Here is a 21,100-nt window from a genome sequence, read left to right on the forward strand (position 1 = left end):
TTTGATTCAACCTTCCATGTCAGAACCAAGCTCACCAGGTTAAGTGCAGATTTTGCTAAGGGCAAAATGAAACAAAAATAAAGATATCTGTAAAAGATGAGCACAAGAGAAAAAAGTAAACACACAGTATTGTACAAGGACACAGAGAACACCTTCATAAACACAGTGGCTGAAAAACTTATCATTTCTGAATAGGGGTTGATAACAAATGAGGTTCACAAACAACTATTAGCTGTGGATTAACATATGACCCTGAGTACAGCTGACCAAAGAGTGAGGAGTGGGGTAGAACTCAGTTTTGAATACTCCAAGAGCAGCAGAATTCCAGTTCTGCTGCAGGATCTTACCAGGATCTGCTCCCGGGAGCCATGGTAGTACATTGTGCTGTGGACATTCCAATAGGCACTGAGGCTGTCCAGGCACAGCAGCTGCACAGGACAGAAAACAGGCGACACGTTGCAACCCTGGATTCAACTGTCCCACAGCTTGGCTTTCCATTTGTGGAAACAGAAAACAAAGGAAAGCAGACTGGACAGCAAAGCCACCATTTAATCCTACAATACGATTTTGAAATGAAAACTGAACTGCTGAAAAGCAAGTTCCTAAAGCACAAGTTCATGCACATCTGTTAAACATGGCTCTGGATTTCAGGGGAGCGGGAGCACAAAACTGATACTCGGCATAATGAAGGAACCAGGACTATTAAACCCTTCTTATCTCGTCCCTGTAATTCCTTAGGTCTCTGCACACTCCTTTCAACACAGGCTGGGGGGATGGTTGGAGGGGCTGGGCAGGGAGAACAGAGACTGCTCAGCTGCCACAATCCCAGTTACCTTAGGAATACAAACTGGGGTGGGAAATGGCAATTTGGCAACCTATTGAAATCCCAGTTTCCATGCAGACTTGCTGTGTAATACACCTAATGAGGGGATCAGCATTCGCATTCAAGGGAAACTATTTAAACCATGGAGCTTAAAGTTATGCCTTAATAAAGCCAGTTATTTGTGCTCTACTTCTGCTTAAACACACAACAAAATAAACAGGAGAATTCATAAAACAAACTACTTTTCCAACTTTTTTTAGAACCCCAGATGACTACTCTATAGATCAGGTGATTTCTTCACTTGTGCAGGATAAAAACCAAAATACGTTACCTTGTATATTATTTTTGCAGCCTCATTCAGAATAGAAGGTTTCCAGTTCTCGTTTGTTGTCTAAAAGTTCAAAGTGATAGAAGTAATTTTGTGCATCTTAGTTACACACTTGTGGGTTCACCCTACACTTTCAAGCAAAAAATGCATCATTTGGGTGCTACATGATCACAAATGCCAGTTTCTCTAGACTGCATACACACAAGTCAAAATAGTATAAAAATTTGAGTATATTCTGATATTCAGCTCCTTATCCTATCCATAAAATCAGTAACAATTAAGGCAAACAGAGGTTAGCTGAAATTTTCTCTCCCCATTTCTCACAAGGCCTGGCAAAATACCACATTCTTCATCATCACAATGTGATGTTTGCCCTAATTTATTAGGCCTGGAAATAACCAGCCCTATGAAAGGAAGATATTCAGCTTTAAGGATTACTGAGGTCATTAGAACAAATCACAGGTCTGGGAAGGTGTGATGTCCCTCCATCCTCTTCCCTCTGCTTGCTCACACTGCAGATACTATTTGCCCGAATAAAAGACTGTCTTGGCTGCCAGCTGTTTGCATCCTGTCACTGCATCTTCTTAATACGTTACTTCTCCTTTCTGCTGCTCCAAAGACAAGTGAATTGCAAACACAAGAATGGGCATTCACACAATTACCAGCAAACTGAGCTCGCCCAACGTCATCCCCAGGGAAATTGGACACTGCGGGTCTGTGAGCTGCAAAAACAGAACGACAACAGACATTTAATTCTCTTGCTGCAAACAGCTGGGTCATTTAAAGTTGATTGAAATCCTGAGCTGTTATGAGAGCCTTCCTTTGCTTAGTTATTCTGGCTGAAACATTCTTGGAATGCCCTAAGACGGGCCTAAACCAACATGGCTGCAGTGTAAAGACTTAGGCCTTCAGTTCAACTGAAAACTTCCTTTTGGCTTTTAACATCTTCATATAGGAAAGAACTAAGAACTACAGGGCACCACATCTCAGCTATATCATTTTATGACAGCCAGTCCTTCAACCTTTTTAAATGTAATGCCTCTGAAAACAGTCCCCAGAAAGGTTTGAGAAACACTATTATCCAATGCTATTCTTCTACGTTCAATTATCTCATCACAAACTGCTTTATCATTTTCCTAAAGGAAGCTGGAACCAGACTGGAATAATATCTGTTCGGTTCATATAAACATTCTCATTTGTCACTTAAGTGTTGCCTTCAGGCTCATCCACAAACCCACCAGTTTCTGCCTTCTGGATTCCACTCAGGGCACTGAAAAGCTCTACATCAACTGCACACACTGAGATGTGAGAACAGCCACCATCCACTTGTGGTGAGCAAGACAGCACTGGACAAGGGGAAAGGGACAATATCTGTTTCACATATTCATATTTCTGGCATTTAGTCATGTCTGGGGTGCTTTACTTGAAGAGGTGCAGAAGAAATCAACTTTTTCAAGGTGACAGAGAACAGTTTCTCTCTATGGAATAGCCAGTTGGGGGGATGAAGGAACTATGGTCCAGTTACTTACATCATCTTCATATTTAACATGAATGCCCGTGATTTTGACTTGCACATTTTTTATAACTTGAGTTGCAAGCTTTTCTAAGAAAGTATCCTTCTTCTCCTCCTTTGGTTTGTCTAAAAATAGAATTTTTAAAAAGCAGCATTCAGTTTAGTAATTGCATCTTGGATTTAACCACACCAACAACTACACCAATGTAAATATAATGTTTCCTCTAATTTAAGTTTTCCCTTACTTAGATTACATATTTGCTTTTTTGTTCCTTTTCTGCATATTCATATTCTGAAGATGTGTTGTCAGCTGCCTGTGTCCAACACAACCATAAGAAAACAGACATTTAGGTTTCAGTCAAAACAGTTTAGCTCACAGCAAGTTGTGGATTAATATATTTCTCCCCACTCCTTTCAAGGTAAAAGGTTTTCTAAGTCCCTCAGTGATTAAGTGGGGGTTTCAACAAGCAAATAGATAAGACAGTGTAATTTAGCACAAAATACCCTTGAATAACCAGATGAGGATGAGACTTGCAACAATAAGAGACAAGTCCCTTAAAGCCTTTCATACAACACTGTCAGAGAAAATTAAAAAGCTGGGACATCATAAATGAAAACCAACAGTTACTCTGAAATATTCCATTTCTCCTTCACTGGACTTACACTGTGAGCATTTAAGTGAGGTCCATATCAGACTTGGCTGTGGCACACAGGGATACTGGGATTTCTGCTGCACGAGGCAGGGCAGCAGGAACTGCACACCCACAGCAGCCCAGCATCCCACCAGGGACAAATGTACACGTGCCAAAACAAGGAGTAATATTCTAGTGACATGACTCTAAATTGTTCTCTCAGGCTGAGTGTCTGAACACTTCCCCTGTACCATGGCTGGATGAGCAGCTTGTTCTCCAGCTGGCCTGACAGGCTGCACTGAACAGTGCCCTCCTCACAAAGTGCCTGCTCCAGCGAATGCCACTAATGAGCCTGCCAAGCTTGTACATTTTTGTTGGAAATGCTATAGATGGCTCAAGCTGAAGAAATAGCCATGGCTATCCAAGCACCTTTGTTAACATGCAACGCACTCTGCACGCCACAGGAATCTGACTTTGGACATCTTGCTATAATGAGGGGATAATTTCTTTTAAAGCTTTAAGAGAGGCTCAATAAATCCATTTAAAAACAAAAAGACTTTGCTATTGAATGTGATATCACACAATTTGAGTGTTTGATTTCAACTGAAAAAAATTAGTCAGGAACTCAGAAGAAACCAAAACATTGTATCACTTTTACATGCAACTCACATTTCCTCCTGTTAATTATTTTTTCACACTCCCACTCTCTATTAGTAGATATCAAAACAATACTAATTAAAAAAAAGCCAGAACTACCCAAAAAGAGAGAATCAAGGACTCTCTTCAGCCTCACTGAATCCAGAGAATGGATAAACAGTAAAAAAAGAGCTCTCCAATTTATGTCCTCTCTTTCAAACAGCAGAAAAAAAGGTATCACGGCACGGATAGCCAAGACTATGCAAAACTAATACAAAGCAAAAAGAAGGAAGTCTTAAAGTTAAAAGCCATATAACTGTTACCCACCTTTTGAGTGGTCATGACCTTTAAAGGGTCTCTTAAAATGCTTTTTGTACTTTTTACGCTTACGTCCTTTGCCAGTGCAAGCAATTTTTTGGGAAAAGGATAAAATTCAAGTTAGTAAAGCAGAAATGTAAGAAAGCATAAGAAAACATGGAAGAAAAGTTTAGCTTGTCTTAAAGCATAAAGCCTTAGCAAGGTCTCATTAAAAGCTTTAAGAAATTCAGATCTGTTAAGGAAGTAGCTACTTCTTACAGCATAAGATATAAATCTACAAGAAGCTTCTACCACATAAGGGCATAACTTCCAAGCTGAGATATTTGAAATATATGTGGAAACCCAACGAGAACTTTTCAATATGATTCTCATGCTAATCAACGGTATGGTCTGAAAGTAACCTGAAAGAATAATCAAGTAACTGCAAAACAGGCAGACAGAAATGATGACTAAAAGCTCTACATGACACTAAATTCCCTTGTTTGCACACAAATGATGACTATCACAACTTTCAATAATTAAATAATGCTCGTGCTTTTGCCCAATTCTAAAGCAAACCAGTTTGGTGAGTTGACTGTTTCTTCCCCCTCTCTGGGGGAAGGCACTGGGCAGCAGTGCTGCCTGTGCTTATCTTCAGGAGGCTGCAGCACCAGGAGGGTGGATCCCACTGAAGAGAAGGCAGCAAGTGTAACTGCACCTACTGGGGGAACAACTCCTGCCATTTGCAGGCCTGTTCAAATAAAAGAGGAGAAATTGCCTGCTAAGACTTCACCCTGTCTTGCAGGTAAGGTGATCACTCTACAAATAATAAAAAGTAAAAACTATGGCAAATAGAAATGTTTCCTTTTGGATGGTTCCTTCTAACATTACAAGTAATACCCTATAAATGGTATTTTAAGAGGACAGCTTCCTTCACTTACTATGAATTTGTAGGTCTCAGGCTTTCACTGCCATGTATGACAAAACTAAGGCAATGTGATTGTCCTCTTGATCACCCACACCATTACCATAGGCAAACTAAACGTGGGTTTTTAAGCTCATTCTAAACCTGTGCTAAGATAAAAACCCAGTAAGTAATTTTGGCTAAGTCTAAGTGCCTGAAAATTTGGTTAGAGAAATTAAAAATACAGCAGGTACAACACAACCACAGTTCCTCTGAACTTCAGTGGAAGCTGTTTCCTTGAGAGCAATCCAAATCCACAGAACCAGGGGAGAGCATGGCAATGCCTTCAGCCTGCTGTGGTTCAGTTTGTCCACGGTTTCAAGACAGCCTGAACTTCCTTTATCTTAAGCCCAGACACATTAAGTCAGGGTAATTACTCTCTACTTTACAAACAGCTAAAGATAGTCTTGTAAAACTACAGCAGAATATTGTCAGCATTCTTGAGCTCCATCAGCTGATTGATGGAAATCTCTTTAAGTGGTCTTTCAAGCATCTTGAACAGCTACTCTATTAAAAGAGGACCAGTCATTGCAAGACTCCACTTTTCTAGAACCACCAATATGTGGAGGTTTACAAACAAGTATTGTTTTCTCATTGCTCCATTTGGCTGCTTTGGAGGGGGGTGCAAAAGGTAACTAACCATGCATACCCACCAGGCTTGGTGTCCTTGTAAACCAGACTCTCCAACCCATACAGGGAATCTTGGGAGTGAGTGCCTTGGTCCACATGGCAGCAAATAACGAAAAGGGCATTTGGTTTAAAAGAATGTTAAGTTCACAAAACCTTTCTGACACGTTAGTATTTCCATTACAGTATGTGACAGCCAAAGCCACTTCAGAACATCTGCTTTCCAAGATTACCTACACAGGAAAATCATGCAATTTTCATTTTTTCTTATAACCAGCAAAAGACAAGACCTGCAAGCTTTGGTCTCCATATGAGGCTTGATACAGACAGGGATTGTTTCTTAAAAAAGAAAATAGTTTCATCAGATCGTGTCAGCAGTTTCCACTTCCCCATCCCACTGTGCTGCCCCCAGTGACATGATCATTTTGCTCAATATTTGAATAGCATGTCAAAAGAAAATATCCCCAGAACTATTTATACTAAGAGACTCTTAAATCCAAGTACTGAATCAAGATTCTAAACACATTACTATAAATTGAGTACTAAGCAGAAAAGAAAATACAGATGAGAATTCATGAACCCTGACAACTTCCTGTTCCACATATTTCCTAGATTTTCAGCAGTATTGTGTGGTCTTAAAAGCCTACAGAGAGCTGAGTTCTTAGAATTTTATGGTTCAGTAGGGCAATTTTATGGTTCAGTATGGTACAGTAGGTTTCTGTATCCAGCAAAGGCAAAGGACCTGCTCAAGCAAGATCTACACAGGTCCTCCTGAGTACAATATTCCAGCACAACACCAGAACACAAACAGCTATCACTGAAATACAATCACACAGTAACAGAACATCTCCAGCTGGAGTTCAAAACAATCCAATTTAAATGTTCCTCCGGCTTTTCCTTCTCAAGGTTGAAACTTTAAAACTGCAAAACATGACTAAATCTAATTTCTTGTTCTTTATATAAGGAGTTCAGCTACTGAGGCACCATTTTCTGTACATTGATTTTTTTCAAAAGCCTTACAAACCCACAGGTGCACAGACTCACTCGATTATATGAAGTTCCAGAAATGGAATTATCTCAAGCAGTGCCTATTAGGTTAAATTCATCTTGGTATATTATCCCTTCATCCCATTGCTTCTGGTGCCAAGAACTTGGGCTGAAGTCCTGCTGCTTTACAAGTGCTACACAACTGAGGTTAAACCTCCACCAACATTCCTTTGCCCCAGGAGGAAGGAATGGCTGCAAAATTCTTTCACTGGAGCTGCCTCAGCTCTCATACCACTTCTGGCAGAATAAAGACAAGAAATAAGGCAAAGCTGCTTTCTTCACTGCAAACAGACTGTCAGATTGCTGTCTGAAGGAACTGCAAATGTACCTCTCAAACTAGCAGAGCAGGAAAAAAGGCAGTAGGCTCTCCTATAACTGGAAAATTAAACAAGCAAAGAGATTACACCCAAGTGTTTTTCCAAGTGTTTGAAGCATCATCTCATTTTCAGTAACTTTTCCAAGACCTGCACTATTACAGCTACCCTGGAAATGCATCTTAAGAACCATTATACCAGCCAACAAACAGGTCTCACTTCAGACGAAAACTTCAGTGAGAACTTCCTCCTCCAACATATGCAGCTACCTGTCATTGGTTCTGAGCTTGGGTTCTGTCCAAACAAGCCTCATTTATATCATAATTTTATGAAAGGTATTTGTTACAACAATATAAGCAAACAACAGCAAAACAAACAAACAAAACCCACCACCATAAATCAGGCTAACTAGACTTAAATATCAATTATTTTAACCTATAATTGAACCTCTAACATTTTTTATGACCTAGAGCTAAATTTTAAGTTTCCTATGTTCATGCTCAATTGTTTCCTTGTCTCATGAATTATTTCCTGCTCCAGAGTCTCAATTCCCAAACCAGTCCAAACCCAGTACCTCAGGAAAGGACAGCAGAAACTGAAATGAAAGCGCTGCTGCAGCAAAACTTCACAAGCCTGACCATTCCCAGATAGATTCCTTTCAGCAAAGAACAACCTACCCCATGCACCTCTAAAACACACAGTTAAACAGCTATTATTGAGGATCTACACCAAGATAACAACATTAGCCTCATGCAATGCAGTTTCTATAGTCAGTCCTGTTCCCTTAGAGGTTTAAGGGGGAAAAAAAAAGAAGGAAAAGGATAAAAAAGACATCCTACACTATCAAATTCCCGTTTCCCATGGAATCTGACTGGATAAACAAATGTTAAACAAACAAATAACACTTTCTTCAAGCTTTAGAGGAAACAGGCTTTTCAAAGCACTGTAGTAAGATTACCTAGACACTTGAAAAAACAAGATTTATGAAGTCAATCACAAATCAGAACTTGTCTTTCATAGCACAGCTTAAGTCCTCAAATTCCACTGGAGATTTGCATCATTAACTCAGTACCTTTTTCTGCTGCTTTCTGCAAGGCTTCTTCAATTCTTGCCAGTTCCTTTTGTTTATTATCCTGCAAGTATTTTTCTTCCTTCTCTGCATCATATTTAACACCTGTAAGTCAAGTTGGGACAGCTTTAACCCTAATTCCCAAGTCATATAAATGCATTATCAAGGAGCACATACCATATACATTACACTGCAAAACACCTCATTTGAGGCAAAGCCTGTTCCAGGTTTTGTTGCTGAATGCTGCTTTCAGCCTCCAAATTGTTATTTTTCACACAGTAAGACACAACAGGATCGTACCAACCATTCAGCATTACTTCACAGGAGAATTCATCTGTGGAAATTAAACCCCTAGGTGTGGTCTGTGGCAATATAGCCACAGGTTTGTAAGTTCTACTACACATATATTTGATATTGTATAAATTTGCAAGTTTCCTCAAACGTACCAGAGGTTCTGATTTCAGAGAAAACTAATCAAGTTCTCTGATCCTCTTCCCTCTCCCTAAAAACAATACTAATGGAATTACTACTTGCAACTCTTGCCAGTTAGAAGCAGATAAACTATATCATGCAACAGCCAAAGCTCTAAACCATGCCAGAAAACTGGATTCAGGATAAACACATTTTAGAGGAAACTTGGCCGTTGAATTGAACTTGGAATGGATACAATCAAGGATCTCCATAAAAGCAACAGGTGCTGTTTTCTCCCACCCTTGTCTACTAACTTGTCAACATTTGTCTAGAAACTTCCCTGAGGGAACTGAATGTAGAAGTGGCAGCTCACACGAGCTACTTGCTGTTCTATACCCAGTTACATGGTACCCTGAGAGATTTTTCTTTCCCATTATTTAACTGCTGTAAGAAGAGTTCACATACTTGCTCCAGGAACTATCAGAAGATATAAGCCTTCTAGAGTTGCAACAACTGCCTCTCCATAGAGATTCTTCCAAGGAATCTTCAGAGTAAGTTTATCTAAACAAAGCAGATAAAAATCACATCAGAACAAAAATCTACTGTGCTTAGTCCAAACAAGCCCTCAGGAACTGAAGAGGATTAGCCCTATATCCTGATGTCCTCAATATCTTGGAAAGTAAAACATGTGGGCCTGAACATTTTATAAAGCCCTTGAAGTGATAAAACATATGCAGAGGAAACATAAGTTTTGAGCAAAAAGTTGCAGTTTGAGTCAGAATACTTCATATCAAAACCTGAGATCATGACTGGAGTTCAATTCACTGGGATGAACATGATTTTCCCAGGGAAGTAGAAGAAAAAATGCAACATATATACACATTGTTTCATGTGAAAAAGCAATGCTGACCACCAGAGAAAGGAAATTTTTAAAAAAACATCTAACTAAGAGTTCCTAAACCTTTGGCATATCTGTCAGCTTCGGGAATCTTACTTAAATTCCTCATAGTCCTAATCACTCCTTTAAAGAGTCATGTCTGTACTAAACAGCTCCCTTGATCACCCAGGAAGAACTTCTCAGACATGTTTTTCATACCAACCTGGAAAGTTACACAAACAGGGTTTGCCAGATAACATCCACGGTAGACACACTGAATTTCTGTGCTACTTTCAGGAGTGAGCACAGCTACACTTCAGAAAGCTTCATCAAAGAAATTCAGGGGCAGGACTGACCTTAAAGCCTGTGTTACAATTTCCATTTCAATACTTGCATCGGAACTAAAACTTACCTATCTGACCAACTTTTATTCTAAAAGGTACATCCAGTTCACTCTGTAAATAAAAAAAGATTTTAAAGATAAGCTTGGGTCTACATACAGAAATGAAAAGCTACTTCTTTTCTGGCAGAAAAATCTTAAGAGGAAAACAAAAATAATCCAGACAGCAGCAGACATGCAAATTAGGGGGAAAAAAGAAAAAGTTGGATCATATCACATTCCTTTAATCCCTTCTTTTTCAAGAAGGTGTAGGCTAATTCTCTAAAAATGGTGTAAAATACTGACCTTCCCTTAATTACTTCTGCATAGAAATCTAACACACTGCAAATGTAAAGCCACCGGAAATATCCCTTGTTTTAAGTTCCTGCATTTGTCTTGGCACACTCTCAGCTCTGGTCAGACACACTAGTGACTTTGCATTTTTCTAACTCAGAACTGCTGGAATCTTAATCAACCCCCAGAAGAAGGAATGGCTGTACAAAGTAGGCAACACTTCCTTCCTTTTTTTTTATCTACCACCTTATGAAGATATTTGTAGAGAGTTTTTTAAAGTACAACAAAGTTATCAGGAATGGATGAAATGGGCAAGTAAAAGTGAAACTTCAGAACAGTGAAGGGAAACCAATGATTAGGTCATACAAAGATCCAATGTGTTTTCAATGCACAGAAGAGTAACAGTTCTCTTTAGTGAAGCTTGAAGCACAATAAATATTGGAGTGAGATTCTCTCAGCAATGCAGGTGTTCGTTAGCTCAATTAAAGAACATGAAAATCAGCCAAGTCATTTGTTTTTCCAGACAGCAACACGGGTACTTAATGCAAGATACTTCTTGTTTTTCAACCACAGCTTCTGTTTTTCTCTGTTCCAGTAACATGAAAAAAATTAGAAGCAGTGAACCAAGAACTTACTTTCAATAACCAGCAAAAAAGGGCACTGTGTATGCTTTTGTGATGCTATAGCAAACAATATTTTATCCTACAACTTAGTCTTCAGACCCATAAAAACAATTTTTAAAGTTATTACTTACTAATGCATTCTCCTTGATCTGTAAATTGTCAAGTGCCACATTACCTGTTCAGAAAAAATAAAGATAAAAACAGAACATGGGACTTAAAGTATTATGTAAGTTGGAACAAGGAACACAACTACGACCCTCCCAGGTATACATAAATAAAATACTGCTTATCGTAGTTACAGAATAGCACAATAAATGTGTAATTTGTAACAGTCACTAAACACTGATAATAGACAAATTTTCAGGTGGAAGAGATGACAAAAATATCACCAACTTAGATGTCTGCATGTTTCCACTCTTAAATACACCCACAATAATAAGAGTTGTTCTTATTATCCACATAGTCGTGAATGATCGCTACAGTTCTATCATTGTAGGGCAGACTTGGAAAATTGTACCTTGTTTTTCACGATTTCACGTAACAGAAAAAGCATGAATCACAGAGCCACAAAAACACATGCCTGTTTACACAAACACATTAACTTTTCCTGACGTAGGCAACATAATTGGATTTCCATAGGAAACACGGGCACAGAATTATAGCCGTGGAGAGCACATGTAATATACCTCTTAGTGCTTAAATGCTAGATTCCTTAGAGCTATAATCCATTTTAAATATAGGTATTAATATTGCACAAATGTTAAAACACTTGCAATACATGGTAAGAGCGTAAATAAGGTCACGAGAAAAGCCTCATCCCTCGCGCACGGGAGGCACCCAAACCAAGCCAGCTCCTCCAGGCAGCACTTGGGCTGGTTTTTACATGGCTACAGAGTAGCGAGCTGAAATGCTCGATACAGTCACTGGAACAGCCGCTCCCCGTTCCTGCGCTGTCCCGGTGCTCCACACGCGGTATTTGCACAGACGCGGCCCCCGAGCCCCCCACGGGCTGCACCGACACCCGGGCGCGGAGCGGAGCGCCCACAGCCCCGGCAGCACCCTCCTGCTTCCACCCAGCACGGCGGGAAAGAGAAAACGGGGGGGTTATCGCTGTGCAAGGTTTCCTCCCTCAGAGCTCCGGGGCCGAGCGCCCCACAGCCCGACCGAGGCGGGGGGCAGAGTCCGCGGGCTCACAGCGACCGCCGGCCCACCAGGGGCACAGACCGACCGCCCCTCACGGGGGAAGAAACACCGACTGCCCCTCCGGGACGGCCACGGACCCACCGCCCCTCACAGGAGAACAACACACCGACCGCCCCTCACGGGGGAACACGCACCGAGCGCCCCTCTGGGAGGGGCACGGACCCACACACTGCCCGTCCCTCACCACGGCCCGCGGCCCCGCACCTCGCCCTCTCCTCACAGGGGGCCGCAAACCCACCGCCCGCCCCTCGGAGCGGACGGCGGCCCCGCGGCCCGCGAACCCCTCACGGGGGAACCGCGGCCAGCGAGACGCGGCGGGAGGGGGCTCCTTACCGCCCCATATGCCCAGCTTGAGCTGGGACTTGTTCAGGTTCTCCACATAGTCGCCCAGGAAGCGGTTCAGCAGATCCGCCACCACCGACTCCAGGACCATGGCGGAGGCGGCCCCTCAGCCGGCGGGAGGTGAGCGGAGCGCGGGGAGGGGGCGGCGGGCGCGGCGTGACCCAGCGCGGCGCGCCCCCCGCAGTCAGGTGACGGGGCGGGGCGCGGCCCAGCGCCTGCCGGGCTGGCGGGGCGGGGGAGCCGGAGTGTTGCCGGTGCCGGGGAGCCGGAGTGCTGCCGGTGCCGGTGCCGGGTACGGACGGAGCCGCGGGCCCGGGCTGGGCTGTGGCAGCGGGGCGGGCAGGGCCGGGCGGCGGCGAGAGGCGCCCCCGTGCGGCGCGGGGCCGGCGCCGCCACAGCCGCGGCGAATCCTCCGCGTGAGGGAGGAGCGGCCGCGGCTCCGTCCCGGCCCCGTCCCGGCCCTGTCCCCGGCCCCGCGCTCGGCTCCGCGCCCGCGGCCACCATCCTGTGTCACCGACACCGTCCTGCCCCGTTCCCGGCCCCTCACCCGCGGCACCGTCCTGTCCCCGGCTCCTCGGCAGCCCTGGACTGTAGCCGGGCCCCCTCAGCCCCCCAGGCCCCCTCAGGTACCGCCTGTGCGGGGCCGATGCCACCCCAGGGTGAACCCTCTGTTCCTCTGGGATTGACGGGACGTGGCTTGTGACTACGGCTCCAAAAAAAAAAAAAAATTCTTATTTTAAAACTATTAATTAAGCTATTAAAACTGCTAATCTAGCAGTTCAGGTGACACAGAAACTCACAGAGGAAGGGAACACAAGTGACAAAAAAATCACAAACCCCAGCTTTTTGAGAGTTAATAGCACTTTAGACAAAACAGGTAAGAGCTACTCTGTGTCATGAACCTGCAGGTCAACCCTGGAACAAGGTTTTAAATCTCAGGGAACTAATCTCAAACTGGTTCTGTAAAGTCATTCTGAACTCCTAGGCACAGCACTTTGTAGCTCAAAATGGCACATTCTATCTAAAAATGTGTTCCAGAGAAAGGAAATCAATTATTAGTGATAGGATTCAACCTCAAAGGTATAAGAAAATACATCAAGACCACATGAGTATGATCAGGGTGAGACGTATACTGCTTTAAACAGTGCACAAATATACTGTGAGCTTGGTGCAAGAGGATGTTACAGAACCACAAATACCTGAGGGAAAGAAAGTAAATAAGCTGACAATGGACAGGTCCATCAGCGACTGTTCCTCTGGTTCTGTCACAGCCTGTATGTCAGGCGTACAAGCTCCCTCTTGCTGCAGTTGAGCTCTGCACAGAGCTTTGCTAGGATCTCCTTTGACTTTACAGTGATCACCTCACCCAAATAATGATGTGTCAAATGCATTTTTGGCTTGTTACACTGTATGTGATAAACCATAGAGTCCAGTCCAAGCAGCACAAGAGGATTTATCACCTTTTCTCACACTGTAAGAGACAAAAGGCACACCTGGACCCCATTACTATAACATACGTACATGCCTACCTTTCTTGCAAGCAGTTTTTAACACCAAGGATTCAAAGGATAAGTCAGACCCTTATGCCACAAAGGCCAAAGTTCAGGCCTGCAGCAGCTGTTAAACACAATGGTCTGGATCAGATTTGACTGGGGAAGGTGACAGTGCTGGAGAAGCAGCACAGAAATGCTCGGGAGGTTCAGCAGTGGAAGGTCTCTCCTTGTGCTCTTCCATAATTGCCATGATGGATCAGTGCACACTGGAAGCCTTTTTCTCCCATGTACAGTGGCAGTTCTTGCACAAGGACTGTTAAATACCCTATTGCAGTATTGCCCCAACATATCTGAGCATAAAAGTTCTTCACCAATTAATTGATTTCTGCGTATTCTAATATTTGAAGTAGAGGACAGAGTTTTAATAAAATATTACTGGATTCTCATTTTGTGTCTATTTAGCTTCAGATAAGCTAATTGCTCTTTAGGTAAACTATAGAAACCACATAAATTACATTTTATATTCAATTTATTTGTTTCCTTGTTTTGTGCAGTGTTGGCTGTTCAAAGCTATTCCCATCCTAAGGAAGTGACAAGTCAGGAAAATTGTGAATAGAGCTCCTGCTGCCCTTCTATTAGGTAATAAATTTTCATTTGTGATCTTTTTAAAGTGAAATTTTGAAAGACTTATCTTCTGTATATACAAAGCCCAGCTGAATCACTACAGTTTGAGCAAAAGTACTGGCTGACCAGTGGCAGTTCATGCTCTTAGTGCATGTAAGTTTAAGAACAATCATGCATATCAGTGGTATTACATTTTCTCTGTAACAATTATAAAATACAGCCAGGATGATATATCCATTTTCTACTTCACTTTTCATGATGGTCATAATTTCTGCACAGCTAAAAAAACAGAGAAAAGTTAATCACAACTATAAAGGGTGTTGAAAACCACAAGAAAATAGCTTGTGTGTGGTTAAATAATATCCTGATTGACTAAAGTGTTTACCTGAAGAACTTAAAGAACTCTGTGAATTTTTAAAATTGTCTTAAAATTTGAGGAAATGGCCTCAAGTTGTGCCAGGGGAGGGTTAGGTAGGATATTAAGAAAAATTTCTTCCCCAAAGGGTTATCAAGCATTGGAAGAGGCTGCCCAGGGGAGTGGCAGAGTCCCCATCCCTGCAGGCACTCAAAAGACCTGTAGATGTGGCTCTTGGGACATGGTTTAGTGGTGGCCTGGGCAGGGTGAAAGGTTGGACTCCATGATCTTAAAGGTCCTTTCCAACCTAAATGATTCTATCCTTTCCTAGCAAACACAGGGGATCAAAAATTGCTCTTGAAGTAATGGGATTCGACCTGGAAAAGAACCCCAGGTAGCCACATTTGTGTCAGATACCCTGTTTCAGTAAATCCTACATAGATTTCAGAAAACAAAAGGAAAATGGAATGGAATTAAGAGTGGAAACCCTGTGAACGTGGCAGCTTTAATATATATTACTTGAAAATAAAGATACATATTTTTGCACCTCTGTTACCAGATAATCCTTTGTTAGTCTGCCTGAGCTTTCCTTGCTCCTTAAAAATGACATTAATGCTCTGTCTGTTGGCAGATACCATTCCTTGTGTGTTCTCAATGAAAAAGGTAAACAGTCCAAAATGGGGGGGGGAGGGAAACCACCCCAAAAACCCCTCATACACAGATACATGACGTAGGAGTTCTGTATCCAGGAGAACAGACACAGGACAAACAGAAATATTGGTGTTTGCTTACGTTTCATTGCATACACAGATAAGGTTCATTCTCCCTAGGGAAAAACCCCTGCATTCTACTCATTTTTTCTAAATACCAGCATTGAATAGACATGACTGGCTTGATAAATTTGAATAGAATCCTTAGTTTTACTCAGCTGAAAGTCATCAAAAACTTGTTCTGGTTGATGTGTGGAGGCTCCTTGTATATTATTGTAGCACTTGGTTAAACAAGAGGATTTGATGATTCCATCACTGGATACTAATTTACTAAATAGAAATTATAGGTACAACACTATAACACTGTGGGTTTGCTATTTATGTGGCAAGATTTGATCACACCTCTTAGGGGAAACCTCTACCAAAAATTGAAACCTAAAAAAAGACAGGAAACCTGCACTGGAAGTATCAGTTAAAGCTTCAGTTGTATGAACAGAATTACAGACTACAGCAGCAAACACTTGTTTAGTGTTGCCTGTTGCACCATCTTACATGCATAAATAAATCCCAGTCACAGCAGTTCTAGTGCCAGTCTGGGGTGGGGACATGGACTGGTGGCTCAATAGCCAAGCTTTCTTCTCCTGTTTGACTGCTTTAATGTTATAAACTCTCCAGCCATCTGAGTGTTAGCAAGGGAACAGATGGCAAGTTTTACCAGTGTGCCTCCCTAAACAGAAGGGGGGAAATCAGCCAGGTAATGTTGCATCAACTCTCATCACCAAGTCTACAGAGGGGAGAGGACTTGGGATGAGTTCCATCAGGCCAAGGGCTGTGTTTGGACAACTTCTGAAAACCTCCAAAATCTGCCACAGCTTCTCTGAGCAGCCAGTGCCTTATTGACTCTGATTATGGGGGGTGTTTTATTATCTCCAGCTATCGAGGATTTCCCTTCCTGCAACTTTTCATTGCTACAATCTTGGAGGCAACTATATATTTAAGGCACATATTTTTGGACCTGACAGATGGAAGAGATCAATATGCATGATATTGCCTTTCCTAAAGCAAAGTTTAGTATTTGCAGAAATAACAGTATTTGATATGGGGTTTAATCTTATTTACCTTTTGATTTAAAAATTTTATAGTAACTTCATTTTTCACTGTTTTTAAGCTTGTTTCTAAGTAATACATAGGAGATTTCAGTGCTGAATGCACTTGTAGAAAATAAGCAAAACCAAAAGGAGTTTAAGCAGTTATGTCAAATACTCAAATAAACTCCCACATTACATTACTAGAAGAATAGTTAAAATAACTGCTATTACTTAGAAAACTGCTAAGTAACAATAAGATAATTCTCAGAAAGTTTTGCAACACTGTTATATTAGCAGTAAAACCAACAGATTAAGATATGTTAAGATGTCTGACACACATAAAAAATGCCAACACACAGCAATCTGCTTTCCCTTTTCCCTGCTGGCAGCTGGAGAGTCTCAGCTCCCAGAGGAGAAGTGACATCTGCAAAAGCTCTGCCACTCTTTCACTGTGTGTCCTCTCTCTGATTTAACAATAAAGCATAAAAGACTTGCCATGCACAAATATGTAAGAACTAAGTGACGTGCAAATGGAAGCCTGTCTTCTTCATCAAAATAACCTCAATCATCTGCAGAAACCCCAGTTTTGTTTCTCAGGGTAATTTTAAGCCAAATATGTTGTCTAAATCCTGACACAACGATTACATTTTTCCCCTATAAAAATGCCACATCTGTTTCTAAATAAATAAATAAATGTGCAACCTTTCCCATTATCCTCTAACCTTGCATGAAATTGTCCTCTCTGGCTACTATGAACAATTTCTCAGAGAAATCTACATGGAAAAAAAAAAAAACAAACCCACACAAATTCCCACTGACTGTTCTTTGTTAAAAGCCTAGACCCAAAGCTTTTTATAGCTTTCATGTGATTAGAAAAAACAAGGACAGCACAGTGTACATACCACATGGTGAGAAATAATGCTGTATCCATGGATGAGGGTAACTCCATAGACAATTGGACTATGCCAGGTGGTTTTCAAGGGAGTACTGCACCTTATCTGCACCTAAGAGATTTATTAATTAGAATCTGCATTTCTGCATGAAATCTCTATGCCAGGAGGCTTAGTCTGTCTTATCAGGATTGATCACATCCATCTCATACCAGCTGAGATTTGGAATATAAATTACATTGCTGTATTTTATCCTCAGTAAAAGAGTCTTCAAAAAACATCTCGGTTCTATCTTAAGTAGAATCTAACTTGATTTTTCATGAGGGCTTTATTTGACAGTGTTTCTGAGAATCACAGCTTTCTGATTCAGTGATGTGCTGTGAAGATGAAAGAGCCACTAACTACGTAAGAAAATTAGTTGAAATAAAAATGTGCTTATTTTAATGAGTACATTGCCTTTAATTGGGGAAGGAAGCAATAACAGTCTAGACTGGAGCAAACACATGTGATTTTAAATTACAAGTGTAATTTCATTCACTGGATAAGAATTGGAACTTAGTAATTGTGAAAGCACTCACAAACATCTATTAATCCAAAGCCAAGCCATTTCACTTCCTAAAAATTTCAGTTCTTTGCACTTGTACATTGGAACAGTCCTCCAGCAAAACCCACTGAGACATAAATGATAGAACTGTTAGAGATACCTTTTCTGAGGGGCTTTTCTGGAAAAGTGATGACTGATATTGAAGAAATGGGATGCTGAAAGGTAGCACAATCACTTATTTACTGCCAGCCACAGTTTGATTTGGAAATAGTTAAGAACAGCAGGAGGTTGCACAGTTACTGTTTACTAACAGATGGAGTGAATTCCCAGATGTGGAGGTCAGTCTTTAGCACAGTAAGGAAAATTTCCAAATGTCCTACTTACTGTGAGCTTAAAAAAAAAAAGGAGTTTCTTCCTTCTCATGGCAATCCCTCATACTCCAGGCCTCACTGAACTACACAGTGCTGCTTGTAGTTAAAATAATAACGAAAAAAGGAACAGGAAGTGCAAAATGTCACAGGAAAAACTCTGAAAAAAAAGATCTCTGAATAAAGGTGGGCTACCTGCTTCAAAGATAAATGGTAAACAGCAGGTATTATTCCAAAGAGCTGTTGTCTTCAGGTGTCTCCTCTAGGCCATACTTCTCTCTCATGGCAATGTATGTACATTACAGAACACAACCACCACCAGGTGGGACTCTCTGGTCTCCTCTGTAAGTCTAAAATTATAAACTCGGTTACAAAGCTAACCTGTGTTAAAAATTACTCCCAGCACTTCATGAGAAACAGTATTCTCGTCAGCAATTTTTTGGCTCAAACCTGTTGGTGCTTATCAAAAAGCATAAGAGGAAAAAAACCCAACCATTAATTGGAATCGTGAGAAGGGGAGAAACCAAACACAACTTTTATACTTTCCCATTGTCCAAATAAACAAACAAAGCCAAAAAAAGCCCGTTTCTTGTATGGTCCTGAATTGTCAGTGGCAGCTGAGCTTTGCAGCATTTGCAACACTTCACAAAACAGCTTTTAGGACACATGAAATTGTCTGTAGTATAATGTCTGGAGAGCTAATGAGAAATTAGCCTTTCCTATAAAGTAGGACTGTTTATATCTGGATGGCATGAACTTGATAGCCACGGTCACAATATTATCAGAGGTAGAAGTACAATAGGGAAATACCTAAAATAATATTCAAGGGATCTCAATTTGTCATAAACTATACCACAGTCTGAAAAGATTGCCTTGTGTGGCTCTGCTCCTTCCACTGGAAACCCCACGTTTACTTTCTGTGCGTATTTCATCACATGTAATGTAGGAAAACGTCAAAATTTGGAAATGCTGACTTTTTCTTAATTTGTTGCACAGTATGAATTACACTTCTCACACAGAAATTTATGTGCAGTGTATAGTTAACAGGAGTCACAGGCATCTGGGGCAAAGTGCTTGCTATTAACTCAGAACTAAAAGAGAGTAGTCCCACCATGAGGATCTACTGTTTCACTCTACTCTGACCATTGGCTTAGATGTATCAATAATGATATATCAATATTTATAAATCAATATTGTTTTATAAAGTCAGAAGCAGACTCCAGAAGAACTAGAAGTAGACACTATGTAAAAAAAGAAATTGTTATTGCCAGTAGAAACGAATTGAATTATTTGCATTTTGAACTTCATTCTAAAGGCTTTTCAAAAATCAACATGACAACAGAAAATAAGTGATTGCTACGGTTCTTTGTTAGCAATAATCCAATTACCTTCACAAAAAAGCCTTGGAGATGAATGCAATACTGAACTGCTCTTCCTTCCACACCCACCATTGTAATTAGATTTGTAACAGTTGGTTTCCCTCTGTCCCAGGCTGCAAGGACCCACCTTTCCCTGAGGGAGAGTTTTTCTCCTTGCACACAGGAGTGTGCTGACATCACCTCTGTACAGTTCTAGAGAGGTGAGAAGGCTGCTGGATTTGCTAAAGGAAGGCTTTTCCCACAGGAATGGAGCAGGAAAGGAGCAATGATTCCTAGGTAGTGAACATTATAGTCGCCCTAAGGGAAGAGCTGGTATTAAACACTAGGAGCAACAGCAAGAAGTCAGATGTGATAATACAGTTCATAGTCAGACTGCTGGGTGGTTAAAGAGGTTACTGGAGGATTTTGCTTTTCCACACACAATTCAATACAGCAAAGCTGTTTGTAATACAATATATTGATTGTATCCCTTTTTGTAATGATGCAAAGAACTTCTTTAATCCTATTATTTTATTATGTTCACTAATCAAATAGAAATTGAAACTGTTTGTTAGAAGTTCCCAAAAAATCTCAAAAATGTAGTCTGTTATGACTTGTTCCTGAAAATAATCTTAGCCTAGCCATTATGACAGGCTTAAAAAAAGACTGTTTAATTGAAAGCTTGTCTGTTCTTGAAGGCAGAGGGGATTTATAGACATATCAAGAAGATTCTGCATTTGATATTTTTCAGTGTATAAAGGGGCACAATTTCACCCAAATGTCTTCAAAAATCTGCAAGCAGAAGCCAACACCAAAAAATAAAAAAAACCAACCCAAAGTGTTAGTTGCACAAGTTACACAACATAATAAATTCTCAGGTCATTCTGCATGAAAAGGGGAGGGATATGACCTGATAGCCCATATTTCTATGTGTTGATCTCGTTCTAAAGGGCAAGAAAGGACAGGCCAGCAAGAGGGAAAGAGTGGGGTAGGGGAAAAAAGGAAAAAGAAGAGAGAGATTTCCATGCAAGGAAAAGGAAGGTCTCCCTATCTATTGTTCCTGGTGGTTGAACCTTTGGCAGTAAAAGCAAGACAGAGTTAGAAGCCTGCAGAAAATGCCAACCTCAATCTAGATTGTAGCAGCTTGTTACATCAGCCATTTCAACAAGTTGGGACACAGGTGCAACACAGGAGGAATCCTAAAATAAATTATAACACTATTAGTACCAATAGTGTATTTGACAGGTTTATTTTTGTGTTTCTTCTATTATGGCAAATTCATGCTTTTTAA

At 41.1% G+C, this 21,100-nt stretch overlaps 3 protein-coding genes across 6 annotated transcripts in view; 2 read left to right on the forward strand and 1 right to left on the reverse strand.

The window, feature by feature from the left end:
- VPS13C (vacuolar protein sorting 13 homolog C) overlaps window positions 1–12,529 on the reverse strand; it is an 85,321-nt gene extending 72,792 nt beyond the window's left edge. For 3 of the 4 annotated variants that reach the window (XM_039387831.1, XM_027712336.2, XM_027712340.2), the window contains exons 1-11: window positions 12,371–12,529; window positions 10,966–11,009; window positions 9,951–9,993; window positions 9,127–9,222; window positions 8,254–8,355; window positions 5,847–5,909; window positions 4,260–4,325; window positions 2,681–2,790; window positions 1,814–1,873; window positions 1,155–1,214; window positions 348–428 (exon numbers count right to left, since the gene is read on the reverse strand). In XM_039387831.1, the coding sequence (XP_039243765.1) occupies window positions 348–428; window positions 1,155–1,214; window positions 1,814–1,873; window positions 2,681–2,790; window positions 4,260–4,325; window positions 5,847–5,909; window positions 8,254–8,355; window positions 9,127–9,222; window positions 9,951–9,993; window positions 10,966–11,009; window positions 12,371–12,470 (825 nt within the window). In that variant the 5' untranslated portion in view covers window positions 12,471–12,529. The remainder of the gene's footprint in view (window positions 1–347; window positions 429–1,154; window positions 1,215–1,813; window positions 1,874–2,680; window positions 2,791–4,259; window positions 4,326–5,846; window positions 5,910–8,253; window positions 8,356–9,126; window positions 9,223–9,950; window positions 9,994–10,965; window positions 11,010–12,370) is intronic. The other variant, XM_027712339.2, reaches the window with a different exon arrangement.
- The window catches only part of LOC113983307 (translation initiation factor IF-2-like), a 39,053-nt gene continuing 30,182 nt past the window's right edge, over window positions 12,230–21,100 (forward strand). The window contains exons 1-2 of the mRNA XM_039387832.1: window positions 12,230–12,499; window positions 14,427–14,511. The gene's annotated coding sequence lies outside the window, so the exon portion shown is untranslated. The remainder of the gene's footprint in view (window positions 12,500–14,426; window positions 14,512–21,100) is intronic.
- On the forward strand, window positions 12,469–13,065 carry LOC120324567 (proline-rich protein 2-like). The gene has a single exon (XM_039387833.1). It carries the CDS (start codon window positions 12,469–12,471, stop codon window positions 13,063–13,065), a length of 597 nt encoding a protein of 198 aa, XP_039243767.1.

This window comes from Pipra filicauda, unplaced genomic scaffold (genome assembly GCF_003945595.2).
Source record: "Pipra filicauda isolate LSUMZ 115617 unplaced genomic scaffold, ASM394559v2 scaffold590_size258242_pilon, whole genome shotgun sequence".
In the NCBI taxonomy this organism is placed as follows: domain Eukaryota; kingdom Metazoa; phylum Chordata; class Aves; order Passeriformes; family Pipridae; genus Pipra; species Pipra filicauda.

What these genes read in the sequence shown, in the direction of transcription:
- LOC120324567 (XM_039387833.1), top strand. Translation starts at nt 12,469, where the DNA reads ATGGCGGAGGCGGCCCCTCAGCCGGCGGGAGGTGAGCGGAGCGCGGGG.